The sequence below is a fragment of the Anguilla anguilla genome, chromosome 11 (assembly GCF_013347855.1).
Source record: "Anguilla anguilla isolate fAngAng1 chromosome 11, fAngAng1.pri, whole genome shotgun sequence".
Classification (NCBI taxonomy): Eukaryota; Metazoa; Chordata; class Actinopteri; order Anguilliformes; family Anguillidae; genus Anguilla; species Anguilla anguilla.
This window is the reverse complement of record NC_049211.1, coordinates 31,013,500-31,028,343: the sequence shown is the minus strand read 5'-3', so window position 1 is coordinate 31,028,343 and position 14,844 is coordinate 31,013,500. Positions and strand designations below refer to the sequence as shown.

At 38.7% G+C, this 14,844-nt stretch overlaps 1 protein-coding gene across 1 annotated transcript in view; it reads right to left on the bottom strand.

Moving 5' to 3' along the window:
- The window catches only part of LOC118207832 (receptor-type tyrosine-protein phosphatase gamma-like), a 295,989-nt gene extending 283,030 nt beyond the window's left edge, over positions 1–12,959 (bottom strand). The window contains exon 1 of the mRNA XM_035381921.1: positions 12,412–12,959. Coding sequence (XP_035237812.1) covers positions 12,412–12,499 — 88 coding nt within the window. The 5' untranslated portion in view covers positions 12,500–12,959. The remainder of the gene's footprint in view (positions 1–12,411) is intronic.
- Positions 12,960–14,844: the final 1,885 nt, after the last annotated feature.

Below are 14,844 nucleotides of genomic sequence, written 5' to 3'. Positions count from 1 at the left end.
TTATGACACACTGAAAATAGAAAGAACTAAATCTCAAAGGCACAGTACACTGCACCAGGTCTTCTCTGGCAGGTAAGAGATTCAAATCTAAAAAGCAACTGCGCTGTGGTGTTCACCCTTTGATTTCTATAATTAATTTCAAAGTGACACAGCATGAATTTGCATAGTAACTAGACAAATAGTTTTGAAAATACCAGATATGAGTAAGCAACGCAAGCATCCTGCCTTTGTCATAGCAACACTGCCCACACTAACATCCTTATGATGCATCTTTACACCTTTGCAGACAATGTAAGCATCCATGGCGCAAGACACACCAAGGTCTTTGCAAATTATTATACTCCCAGCAAGCTATATTTATCAAACGCGTGAAAGAGCTGCACTATGAACTCACATGTTTTTCTCATATTTCCCACCTAAACATGTCTACGTGCCAGCATGTGCTTAGCGCACAAACACACTGCACATTATTCTGGAAGATTCACCCGTCAGAACAGAAGCCGAGGCATTCAGAAAACCAAAATTCCCCCAAACTTCCATTTCATGTTCAACGTGCCACAAGAGGCTGACCTTGTTACAGCTGGATCTGAGAATGAACGTGCCTGCGGTCACAGCTGCAAGCCGTCCACTGTACTTCTGAATGGCTGAGGTTTCAAGGGAAGGCACGTATTCCCCTTTCTTAAAATCAATCAAATATTAAAATATTCACCCTCTCCATCTCTGTTAAAAAGAATATAATGATAATAGCATTTAAAAAATGTTTTACTTCAAGTTTCGTTTTGAACATATTTATCAACGGCATCAAGGGCAAGACTGCACCTCCCATGGCCCAGCCTGTTTTTGGGACTGAAACACGGAAACACACGCTGTTTTTGCCGGGGCAGTAGGCCGGAGGGGGGGAAAAAATTCAAAATCAATCAATCCTTGCTTTCTGTATATTGCCATTTCCAAAAGCACAGTCACTGCCATATGGCCTGGTGTAACTACTGCTGTGTTCAGAGTGCAGTATCAGCACAAGCCAGCTCAAGCAGGGTATAGACTTGGATTACAGGACAAACGTCGGCCGAGAGGCTGGAGAGGTGACTTTTGAATCTTTATTTAAACAGAAATACATTTTCTGCTTCTCGTACCATCTGGGGAAGGTCATTCCGAAGCCTGGGAGCCCTGAAGCTAAAAGCTCTGCTGACGGTTTCAAGCTTTGAAATCACGAGTAGAGCAGGATTGCCATGTCTTGTGATACTGGTGAGGTCATATTTGCTAGATATGAAGAAATAAGATCACTCACGTATGCTGGCCCCAACCCGTATAATGTTTTATAGATTAGCAACAGGACTTTGTAAGAAGCACACAGTATTTTAATTGTAAGCCTGTAAAAAGGAGGAGGAAAGAGTGAAATATGGCTGTCATCCTTGCATGTAGACAGGGGGCCCTTGCAGCCACATTTAGGACCGAGGACTACAAGAGTCTGGCTTAACAAGGCCCTGTTACTACTGATTCAGTATATTAGCTGAAAAGTGCAATCAGTGACAGACAACATATTCAAATCAGAATGTGTAAAATTGTTTAAATTAAACCATACATTTCATTTCGGGATGTTGAAGGCTAATCTGGCAGCGCTGGGCTGTAACACATCATTCACTGCACATTGCTGAGCACATTACCAGTATTTAACACACAAATACAGAAATGCTGGAGGACCAGACACGGAATGTCACAAAACAAACGCCGATATAATATTAAAATGACACAATAAAAACACCATTCTACTAAAATATTTTGATAATTACAGATCCAGTGCGCGGGGTATCTCGGAGTTTCTGCTGAAAAACCAAAATATAATTATTGCATGAGAACCACACGTCAAACAGAACCGATAGGGATCTCATTATGCACATCGCTTCTCTCCGCTCTGTTGCCCAAAATAACCGCTGCAGCCATTTTAACATGAAATCTTTAACAGAGCCATTAACAAGCAACAGCTTAAAATGGGAATATTTAAATATTAATAAATCTTCCAGGGTTAATGAAGGATGGCTTGCATCGATCATGCCAGGGTTATATGCTCAAAACGGGTGAGTACACTGAATACAAACCACAACTTTGAGATAAAGATGTGAAAACAAGTTTGTGGCAGGCCACTGTCCTTAAAATACACATTTAGTAACAGCTGTAAGAGAGCTACATTCCAGCCCCTTCCCAATTTATCAGGGTACAGTTCAAGTATTTAAATTTTCATGCATTTGGGCAGTCAGTTCTCATCTGGTCATATCATTTTCTGTGACTGTGTAGCCATAGCGATGACTGATGATTGAAGGCATAGTCTTGAATACTCAAACAAATTGTTCCAATTTAGCAGCGGAGAGGGCATTAGAGTTTAGAGTTTGAGTAGCTTCCCTGAAGTAAGACAAATTTGGCTCAGCAGTGGAGTGAAACCCATATCCAAATCTTGCCATGTAGGGGGCCAGAACTACCCAGCACTATAGGGGGGGAAAATATCAACGCTACCGCGAGAATTTAATGAGAATGTTCTTTACTGCAACCGGCCTCAGATTCACTAACTTAATGTTGTGTGGAATGTGATTATTTTAGGCCAGGGAAACAGAATGAATATCAGCATGGCAATCGTGCTGCTCAAACACAGAACACAGAATTTATGCAACATTCATGCAACATCCGACATTCCATCTTTGCACAAGCCTTTATTCACGCATTACAAACTCACACGAAATTCACATTTTTATTGGGTCACTCTTTTTGCATAACTGACAAAAACAGTGCAAATATTTTTAAAGAATTTTTCATTAAAATCTAGAACACTTTTCGAGATGCTGATTAAAATTTTTTGGTTGATTGTGCACACCTTTTTGAAGACACAGTTCCCAGTTCTGTAATATTGGAGTGGTGATATCAAGAGCTTCCAGATGTAGACTGATTCGCATTACATAGGCATTATGGGAGACCCTTCTGGTGCTTTGCTACACCAAATAGAAATAAACATATTGTTATTTGAAGAATTAGGTTATATTTTGTTTCAAATAATACCATAAACAATTTAATGATTATTCATGACGATAAGACCCCCCTGAAGCTGTACATGCGGGGCCTAACTGTCCATAGCGCTGTCCAGGGTGGGTGAGTTTCATTGAGCTGGCTTCAATCACCATCCAAATGTAACTCTAAGGACACCAATTATGCAACCACAATGAGGTGCCTGCTTCTTTGATAATCTGGTGGTTTTCAATATAATATTCTGCCCAAAAATTATGCAGAACATCAGTGAAGAACTTTTTTTTTTTTTTCGACAGAGAGTCAATATGGAATGCAAAGAGGCCACAGATAGTAGACACTTCCATTGTAGACTTGTCAAGTACTACTGGACAGACCTAGTGTGCACATAATCAGGTTGGCACGCATTACTGAAATAAGAAAAAAAAAGATATTGTAAAAATGTTATAGAAAAATGCTCAATATAGCGACCATAACTCATTTATGAGCTGTGACAGTATATAGCTTGCCTTGTTCCCTTATATGTTAGAAAATCATGAAGAGGTGCATGTAAAGAAAAACAATAAGTTATTCAGAAGAATGGTAAGAACTCTCCAAGCAAAGCACTTATTGACCACTCCATAAATTTATGAAAATCGATAGTTTGCAGCAGGGGTGACAAACTCAAGTCCTGAAGGGTAACACTTTCTGCAGGTACTTCGGGTTTCCTTTCAATCTGCCGTCAATTACTGTCTTGAGAACAAAGTGTGTGGATTTTTTAGCCAATCAACTTAAGTGGATCACTGGTGTTGAAATGTGCCAAATACCAGCAGAAAATGTGGCTCTCCAGGCCTAGATTTTGACACCCATGGTCTAGAATAGAACATGCTTTGTAAAGGCTGAAGAATCATTTCAAATCCACTGTATGTATGAATGCATACATACAATGGATTTCATTCATAAAACATCCGTACAGGCAAATTTGATCATTATCCGTGCTCACAAATGTTTCCATTTTTAAAATCTTTAACTAATCAAAGAATGAGGTGAATCAATACACTCAGTGGTGAAACTGATCACCCGACCACTAAAATAAACCATCTGTTAGATACGAGTGACCTTCCCCCTAGTACCAAGTTTGAGAACTACTGTTTAAGGTGGGAAAAAAACAACTCATAATCCTAACAGTGGAGAAACAGCCTGGAGTAACACACCTGATCAGTCTAAAACAATGACATTTGATTTCCTAAGGAGCAGTTCCAGCAACAGCATTCATTTGTGATGAATACACGTACTTTATTTTCAGCCTCACCTGCACCAACTGCTCAAAACGTGCCAATTATGACTTCAGACTCCTTTGTAGCTAAATGACCCCGCTTCCTGTTTTGCAGTTATACACACAGTCTCCTCCACAAGCTGTGCTGAAGCAAACACTTCCACAGTGGTCAAAACTGAATGGGCACAAATCACCAAACACATTAAACCAAGACCTTTTAGCGCCACACTAGAATTCCATTTCCTTCCATCGTGACTCTTTACAACACAATAATGCAACAGGCTGTGATGAAATAGTTGTGAAGTTAATCATTTAAACCCTGCAAGTCTGAAGACCTACTGGAATTAACAGAACGTGTGGAGGGCTATGTTGCGCTGGAATTGTGTTACCTCAGCTACTGGCATGGACCTTCTCCATGGTATTAAAGCAGGCGCTCAATCTCACAGGAACACAGGTCATGCAGTCCATTCATTAATACAAGACGGCATGCTAAATTGGAACTGGTATACAGCTACATGTAATTAACCAGAAAAAGTGTGCATTTCAAAAGCAGTTATTAGCTTTTGTACAAATGAGGTAGATAAGGAACTAGTTGGGAAGATTTGCAGCTAAGTACATTAACAGTAAACAGAATATGAAATTTTGCCAGAGACAGCTCTTGTATTAGGGTGTAGTGTATTTTCTTCTTCTTTAAACGAGAATATTAACTTTAGGAAACTTTCCCTCTCTTTTTAAAATTTAAAACTGCCTACAGTATAATGCTTAGCTGTGCTTACGCTGCTATACTTGCCCATGCCTCTGGTGTATTACTGAATATTTTACTTCAATAAAAATTGGAGTTTTTAAAAAACAATCATATTTCTCATTTCAAAAGAAAAGGGACAGTGTCCCAAAGCTTCAACGATTCCTAAAAAGCATGGCAATCTGTAACTGTCAACATTCTGAGGATGCTTTAAAAAAAAGCTATCATACTGTTTGCAGCAATCTGTGAGCTGGCATAAAATCCTTAAAATGCCTTTTCATTTTTTTTCTTTTTTTACATCCTCTAAAAAGTGATTTTAACAGTTCATCACAGTTTTATGGTGGCTGAAAATGTGTGAGGGAGGTCAGTGTATCCCATTAATTTCAAAGCCCCATTTGGTTTTAAAATACGATATTTAATTTAAATTAGAAACTACAATTTTCACAGGTTAGGCTTTAAAAAATAATGGTGGGACAAGAGACATAAGTATTTCTCTCATATTTCTAATAATATATCAATAATATATCAATTAAGGATAAGGATAAGGAAAAGAACATGACATTTGAGGATAAATACTTTTCTTTTTTTTAATTAAGCGCCACAAAATAAATCTCAAACACAATAACTGTAAATTTCTGTAAAGCCTATTTCATGTTAACTACATTCATTTAAGGTAAATGACTTGCCTGCTTTGTAAAAAAAAAAAAAATCATCCTGGACATTAAAATAAAGCCTAGCTAAACCTAGATTTATCACTGTGGATACTCAGCACCCAGGCTTAGAAATAAAGTATTCTCTTGAAAACTGACCAGCAAAGAGAATCCTCCCTGATACTTTACAAATAAGTAAAATAAAATAAATCTGTACAGAATTTGCAAAACATTGCCATATAAAGGACACATATTTGGCAAAAATCCTCAGCTTCAACAAACTGCTAATGAGAGAAGTATATTGATATATTATTGTACCAAAAAGCTCAAATGTTTTTTTAAGGATGAGATGTGTTACACTGATGAGCAGCGTTAGACAAAGTGATGGACAGTGTGTCAGTGCTTTCCTCAGTCTTGACCAGGCTCCAGTGATTTGCAAGCAGACTGCCAACTTTGCATGGTATCTCCAACTCATCAGTACTGCTTTGGCTAGTTCAATCGCTGCATTTAATATACGGTGCAGATAGCACAATGCTCAAGCAGTTCAGTGAATTCATGTTGCTATGGTTTCCTGGCCCACATAAATATAAATTTTACCCACTACAAACCACCGCAACTGTCAGATATGCCCACTAAAGGGCCCCGCAATCTTGTATTGAATCTGGATCATTGCATGCAAATAAACTTCAGCAAAGCATTTGGCTCAGAACGCAACGTGTTTGTCTAAAGAATAATAGTGAGTGCATGGGCCCCAGTCGAGCATCGAATCCAGCTCGTGCCACCGCCATGCCAGCTGGAAGCCCCATAAGGCTACGCACAACAGGCTGTAGCGTCGCCCAGGGAAGGGAGCGTTTCAGTCGGCTGGAATGAAAGTGTCTTTACATGCAGAAGCATCCCCCACTGGTCCAGTTTGCCTGTTGAGCTGTGCACTGGAGTATCTGGAAATTTCTTCAAAAACTCAATTTCTCAAAACTTAAGAATGAAACAAACTGAGGAATTTAAGTTCTTTTCTTTTCTTTTTTTTTCTTAATACCATGTATTTAACTCCTGTGTCATGTCCTTCCTTAAATCAGGAAATGAAGCCTTTCCTATGGGGAAATAAGTGTAAATGTGCTGTAACATGTGTAGGATGACTTGTTTTGCATCAGTGTTTGGGGGATTGTACAGGAAGGTTATACATTATAATAATTACAAGAAATGTATAAATAAATTTTAGGTCACTTCAGGGACATAGGGAACAAAACCTACCTAGGGGGAGGGGTACAGGCAGACAAAGCTGCATTATGGGAAATACTGTTGCCACTATTAAAATGATTTTTTGGTCATTTGAGGAGGGCAATAAAGAATAGGGAGGATTTTTTTCATAAAAATTTAAAGTGTCATATCATAGCTTAGACCCCAGGCCTTTAATAAATAAGGCCATCTAGCAGTCTTTTTTTAAAGGCTGATTTGGGCTGTTTGACAGTTTGAAAGTTTAAAATTTGCCTCTGGATGAGATGTGTGATGCAGTCCATAGGGCAGCAGAGCCTTCAGCCATATGAAAGATTATGGGCGGGGTTTTTTGATGCCCCTCCATTCTCTCAGCTGCGGTCCCTCCTCTATCTTGTTACCCTGTCTGAATTCTACCGGTCTGAATAAAGCAAAACAATAGGAAAGCAACGCAGACTGTCCTGCTCTATTTAAACGAACAAATAAATAAATAAATAAATAAATAAATAAATAAATAAAAATGCATCTGAGCACTGTTACTGTGAAATTAAGTATGTGTGTGTGTGTATCATATATGTACATAATGAGTCATATCAATTATGAAACAGTGCGCCCACAACCAATCTTTGTAACTAGTTTCTCAAGTACCTTCTCTTATTATAGTGGAGTATTGTTGTCTATTCTTGTAGGCATTTGATTTCATATTTAAAGGTCAAGCTTATCTTCCAACTTATTTAAATGTTCATCATAACATTGCATATCTTCAGCAATCAAGCAGTCTTCTGAATGCTTGAGCACTTGTTACATCAAATGTTTTATTATAAATTTTGCAATAAAAGTCCAATTCTGCAATCTAATCTCCAACATTCTCCCAATCTCATGGCAAAGTAAAGCAAAAGTCCCTGCTAGTCCTTTTCTTTCCACTGTTACCAATACATTAAGCAGGTAGGGTCTGTGGAGGGAACACTCCACTCACCTGGGAGATGTTTACCATTAAAATAAAAATGGCACTTCTGTAAACAAGAAGTGCAGAATAAAAAGGAGAAAGAAAGCTTTGGATTCAGGTTGTTTTTAGTTTTGTCTAAAACTTTAACCTAAAACGATAGAAAGCTTTATACAAGAAGCATGAAACTCATGCAATCTATGTTTTAAGGTATAAATTTAAAAAAAATTTAAAAACAGCAAATCCGCCAAAAGTTATGTAAAAAATGTGATTTTTTCTAATTCATCAAGAAGCAGAGACTTTTACCTCATAAATGTCTCAACCAGAGGAATTGAATAGGCTATGTCATAGGCATGTACATCAACCGCAGTTTCACTGTTTGACAGCCGATAGCAGGACAGGATATTCAACAGTAAATACTTGTACTGGCAGCCCTAGAGAAATTTAGGGTCCGAAAATCAGCATTTTAATCACATACTTGAGAGTACAATTACTGGATTTATATTTGATTTAGAAACTTGAAAGGGGGGAAAAAGGTCCTACAAGGCTTACACGTCAGAAGAAAGCCTTGATCAACAACACTGGCACTGTGGAAGATAGCAATTAAAAACTCTCCTTGACAGCAAAACGGGAAAAGAGAGGCACTGGATATTCACAGCATGAAACTCACTCCTCTCACGGAGAAAATCCAAACAGGAAACTGTGCGCTCAACCAAAGTAGCCTCGGAAGAAAGAAGTAAATAACTCAGAAATAACTCTAAAAGGCTGAAGCCAGACTCCACCGCCATTCTCAAAACAAAGAGAATCATGGGAAACTCCCACCCTTCCTATGAAAAATTATTCAACATGCCCGGTTTAGTTCCCGAACAGAAACAATGAAATTTCAACATGAGAACATCTCTCTTTAATGAGCCGTAATTAAATGGAATTCCATTAAACTTCACAGAGCAACAAACTAATAAAAGCAGCCTGGAAGCTTGGGAACCTTTGATTCCCAGCTTTTCTTAAAGTCTTTTTTACAACTGCCCAGTGTCAAAGTGATCAAAACTCAGACACTGAAAAATTATGGTGATCTGACTGCTGGCAATGTAAATGTGTCCCTCTCCTTCCAAAAATACAATCGGAGTCTCAGACTTATTTTCACAATGAAAGAAAATTAATTCCTCTGTGGATATTGAGCCCCTGGCTCCTCAGTTGGTCAAACACCTATGCTGCTGTTCGAAGGTTTTCCACAGGTTTACTAAGCTTCACAAAACAAAAATAACCTCTGTCAATCCATTGCTTGAAATTTTAGGCGAAGACTAAAAGATTATTGCTGTTTGCATGAGAACATTTGTGGCTGGAGCTCAAGTTGATGAAGACAACACCCAAGATTGCATGGCATCATAACCAAAGGGTCCTGTATAGCCTAAACTGTACCCGTGTCATTCAATATTCAGAAACACAGAATCACTCTAGGACAAAGCAAAGGGCACTGCACATAAATATGGTTTACCAGAAAACTGATCTAACACACTGACATTAAAAATTCATAAATATAAATCAGACAGTATATATACCAACAAAACACTGCTGCATTAGAAGTAATACAGAAATAAAGCAAGGTCAAAGCATTACAGTATGAGATGCACTGCATTGACATCCAGCAGTTTCACAATTCCAACAAGTGTTTCAAAGTTCCCCTGCAGTTTCATCAAACTGGCCATAATGCCAGTGTCTTCTTGACATGTCTTGAATAAGTATGTAAGCAGCTAAGTAAGTAAGTAAATATGTGAATAAATAAATAAATAAATAAATAAATAAATAAATAAATAAATAAATAAATAAATAAAAACGTCTCGTACTGTCGTTTTGACTGTTGTGGGTTTTTTTTATTTTTTAATGAAAGCCGAAAACTTACACAAAACTGCTTAAATATTGTGCCCCAGTGTCTTATTCAAAACATTCCCTGTTGCCATACGTTCTACAATGTCAAGCGCAGAGGTGCCTCGGTTGTTAATTACAGTTCGGAAGTTACACATTTAATATTAATTTGTTTCCGTTTCTGATAAACGAATGCAATTGTGGGACAGCATAAAACAATCGGAATAGCCAGCAAAGTCGCAGAAATGTATCCAGACAACATGTTTAGCCTAACAGACCAGTGTCCGTAGAATGAACCCTTTCATCGGCCTGTACTCCGCCCGTCAGCGCTCCCTGCCAAGCACCTTAACGATTACCAGAACTGACTGATCCCCACGTGCGCCCTGGAACAGTGGGGCAGGCTGTGGGGCAGGCTGGTGAGAGCGAAACATAGCCTATCAACAGAGGGCGAGGCATGTCCTTGAGTCCAGCGGCATCCGTCCTTCTGACAACATCTTACTCTTTGGACATTAATCACATTACTAATGAAGCCCACACGTGGTGCACCATAATTCGTTCAGAGGCGCCACGTTACCGGGATTCAGAATGGTCCAAATCTAAACGACTCCCTGATTAGATGCGCGTTTACAATTTTGTTAAGATGAATCCTGTGATAAACCTGGGAAATTGTAGCTCGAAAAAAGGTATATCAGAAAAGCAGGCTATCAACTGAAACTCAACACGCGTTAGATTTTCCAAAGATCTCTTCTGTCCCGCTCAGAAACTAGCCTACAAACATTCTTCAAAATAGTTCTTAATTGTGCACACGTCTGAATTTGGTTAAAGTAGGCCTATTACAATTGCGGATGTGTGTAGGTTATGCAATAGACATCCGTTTGTCATTCAGTCAAACAAGGTAAGATGCGCGGATATCTCAAATTTAAGTGTTTAGTAGGCTATGCAGCAACCTTATTTATTCCAATGGCTAAACACATAAACGTAGGCTTTGTGGTAGCTATGTACCGATAACATAAAAGTAGACTATACGCAACCGTTTTATCTAGTAAAAAGTATACTGTAGCCTACGCAAAATTTCTATGTTAATTAGTAAGTAATCGGTTATGTCAATGGGAGCAGCTGTCATTAGGGATGTAAATCCCGATTTGGATTTCCTGCCTTAAGTTTCAGCGGACTTCAGCTCGACCATTTCGTGCGCTATATCACGCTCCGCGGACTGTCATGCGAACCCGCAGCTCGTTTCCTCCGTCCCCTCCCCGTAGCAAGCCATAATTACAGTAGGCTCGTGCAGGGATGGTTCCTGAGATATACGTGCAATCAAGAATCAGTGTAAAGGAGATACATTGTCTTTCTGCCGCTAGCTGTTCTTCGACTGATTTTCCAGTTACGCGTCTCTATTAATTATATTGAAGGTAAGGGTTGTATTATATTTGCAACTAGTCGTGTGCACTCAAGTAGATTTAAACTAATAAATTCAGTATAAAATAAAATGTGTGGCAATAAAGACTTAGCCTATCTAAACTTTATAGTGGGCTAAATATCCTACCTAATGCACCAGCTGGCTGGTAGAATCCCTCTCCATGCCATCAAACTTAACATAGCCTAAAGAAATATACGAAATGGTGAGCGCTGGTTTCTGTTTTAGCCCCAGCAAATTCACAGAACATCCAAATACACAGTAGGCCTACCATACTCACCTAGTTAAACTCATTCTCTAGGCATGGTACGTTGGGTTACTTTCACTAATGTCATTAAAGTGAAATTAAAAGAAAAAAACTGTAGGAATTTCTCACTCAAGGTCAGCCAGCCAAGTAAGATGCTACATCAAACCGCCCCTCTATTTACCCCTTTTAGTAGACTATGCTTTCTATAATCTCTAGGATTACTAAAATGCAAGTTTATCTAATCGGATATTCCAATATTTTATTTTCTCTATTCATCTGCAGCCAATAGGGCTACAGTTAGACTAGTAACCGCCACATCATTCAACCTACACCCGGATTTCTCCGTAAAGACACTGCGCCAAAATCAAGGAGCGTACACGGAGTTTGAGAACAAAAACGTTCACAAAATACCTAGGACGTTTGCCGCTCATGCAACGACTCCGTTTAAAATATTAATGTTTAAACATTAAACATACCATGTGCTAACAATTCTAAAGGATTCTGTGGGGAATTGTGAGACGCACGGGACACAGGGGGAAACGAACCGTTTTCCGTCAGTATCCAGGTATCACAGGCTACTTTTTTATGACATATAACATATACGCTTCTGTAAAATAGCCTAGGTACCGCTGTCAACAGCAGTTGGCAGTGTTTTAAGTAACATTTTAAAACGAGCCATATTCCTTCGGTTGTGCTTTACTTGGAATACACTGTTATAGCACTACAATATCAGGCTACCTACACTGACACTGCTTTGCCATGTATGGACCCTAATGTGTGTTTTGTGTAAATAGCTCCACGTTAACGGTTGAAGTACAAATTTAATATACTGTGAGTTTACGGCGATTTTGAGCGGGGAAAGCTACATTTCAAAGAACTGCAAGCTACCGATGAGCGTCTGAATTTTGTCTGCATGCCATTTTCATTTCGTGGGCCGAGTAAGCTGGTCATTATTAATGTTAGTTCGCAAATGGCCATTTCGGCTGTTAAAATTACTTGAAATGCATCAGACTAAAACCCGTCGGAAGGCTAGCACAGAATGTGACTAATTAGGACATGAATAATAATAGGTTATAACTTACCGGGGTGACAGTCGGCCCAGAAGAGCACGAAGGCAGATAAAATCAGAGACAAGATCCACCAACAACACGATTCCAGTAGTCTCTGCATGTCACAATGCTCATCGAGAGCAAAAGGCAACTGCTGACAAAGTTAAACCTCTAAAACCACAAACTGGACGAACGGGGCAAATGTAGCTAAATTTGTAGCTAAATCAACCCAGGCGCCAGATGAAAATAACTTGATTGCAACAAATGTTCACCTCTCTGTCCAGAGGAATATTTTAAGTTATATGCTAACGGCAGAGAAACACTTATTGCTTCTCAAAACCGCCTGCATGCATCCACCTTCTCCATAATCCAAAAGAAAAATGTGACTGCTATTCTCATTAAGCCAGTAATTAGCTCACTTATTTAGGGAGGGGGGAAAGGCAGGACGAGTCTAGTTAGCTATAGTAGTAGTCCATGTAGCGGTTCTTGCGGAAAGAGAATAGTTGTTCGTGCTGGAACCTATCCATTCTTCCATCCAGGAAGTAGGGAACATGTGAGAGAGGGTCTGGCAGAGACTTAAAGCAGGGACGAGGGAATGGGAGAGAGAGAGGAAGCTCACTCCTCTGGATCCTAGCGCCGGAAAACCAATGGAATGCCAAGCCGATCGCGTGTGTAGATCCGTATTGTAGTTTACCTTTCCTTCTTTTGTCTGTTTTCGTATGCTGGCGCTAATTAAAAAACATCCAAGTTTAAAGAAGACATCTGTAGTCTAGTGTATGTTAGGCTATAGTTACACATCTGATGAAAAACACGTTTTCAACGCATAAACATACCAAGTTACTCACACATGCAAAGCACTGTCTGTAAATCCTTAATGCAAATCTAGGCCTGGCATTAAAAGTATTGATATCAAAAATGCGCCAAGTTACATAAAAAAAATATTGGCTATCTTAGCGCATACAAATTAAGCACGCTGTATTCCAAAGCAGGGCTGTATCTTTTCCACCATATACAGTATATGTTAGATACAGTAAATATTAGACATATTTTTCTTGATATCTCTCTGTAGAGTCTGTACTCCACAATTTTAGATTTGTAGTGAAGCAATTAACATGTGGCTCTAAGCTTTTATTTGAGGATTATATATATATATATATATATACATATATATATGAATTTGGTATCACCATGGAGAATTTACATTCATAGTCCCTCCCATTTCAGGGCATCATATGTTTGGGACAAATGGCATCACAGGTGTTTGTGATTAGTCACAACTTTATCGCGTTGGATACAATTTAAACCACACACAGTACAAGCAGTCCGATGTTACAGTATATTCATATGACCTATTCGGAATAATTGTAACAGAGGGGCGGGATAAGTGTAGCAGTAAATTAAATCAACCTATAATGCATGCATGGAGGTATTTTCTGCACATTGTGATGCTAATTAAAGAAACACATTTCCAGAGGGGATGTAAGACCAGACACATCCTTAGATTATGAAGCATTGGGCATTATTTACGGGGGGGGGGGGGGGGGGGGGGGGAAATGAAGCACAAGCAGCTTTGTAGCTTACTGTGAAGTGAGTTGTGGTAATGTCCAAATCAATGAGGAAATCGTATTTTGTTTGTTTCTTAAGACCCAGGTCAGCTTTTTCAAAGCAAATAGCCTACTATAAAGACCTATCTGATGTGTGCTTTTTATAAATGGCTGTGACCTGGTGGTTGTTTCTTTTTCATTAATCACTTGAAGCATCCAGATCATGATGCTATGTCAATACTACAAGCAAATTAGCTGAATACATTTAACATTAAACACTGAACCAACTTAAAAAGTCAAACATGTTTATGAGTACAATTCATTTCTATAATGGATATAAACACCATATAAAATGCTTAAGGTCTCCCCAAAAGGACACATGCAGATGGTTTTCATCACCATCTAGTGAAACTAATCTCCAATTCTGAAGCTCTCTCCATGTCCTCTGTGGGTACCAACCCTCTCGTTTTCTCTTTAGATGGCATTGACATATGATATAACAGCTAAAAAGCATGTTTTTTGTATAGTAACTCAGAGGTGGCATAATTGTACTATACTATACAGACTGGGACATCATGTTTTTTTCGGTCTCCTAGAATCCAATTCCTGTTAGAATACACTCCAAAAACCAGACTAACTTTTCAAGGACAGCTAACTTTTTTTAAAATGATGCATGATTTGACTTATTGTAAAATAAATAAAGCCTTATACCTGCAAATTGCTTCTGGTAAAGATTTGTACTTAGCTGGCTCAATAACAAAAACAAAAAAATTCTCGCAAAGTTATCACATTGCTCCATTCCTTTGAGAGGTAATAGAGGGACAGGGGCGTGTTTGCCTGTATTAAAAATCATTATATGTTTCTTATACAGGCAAACACACCTTTCTTTCATAATTAATTACCTACAACCCGTTACTCCTCT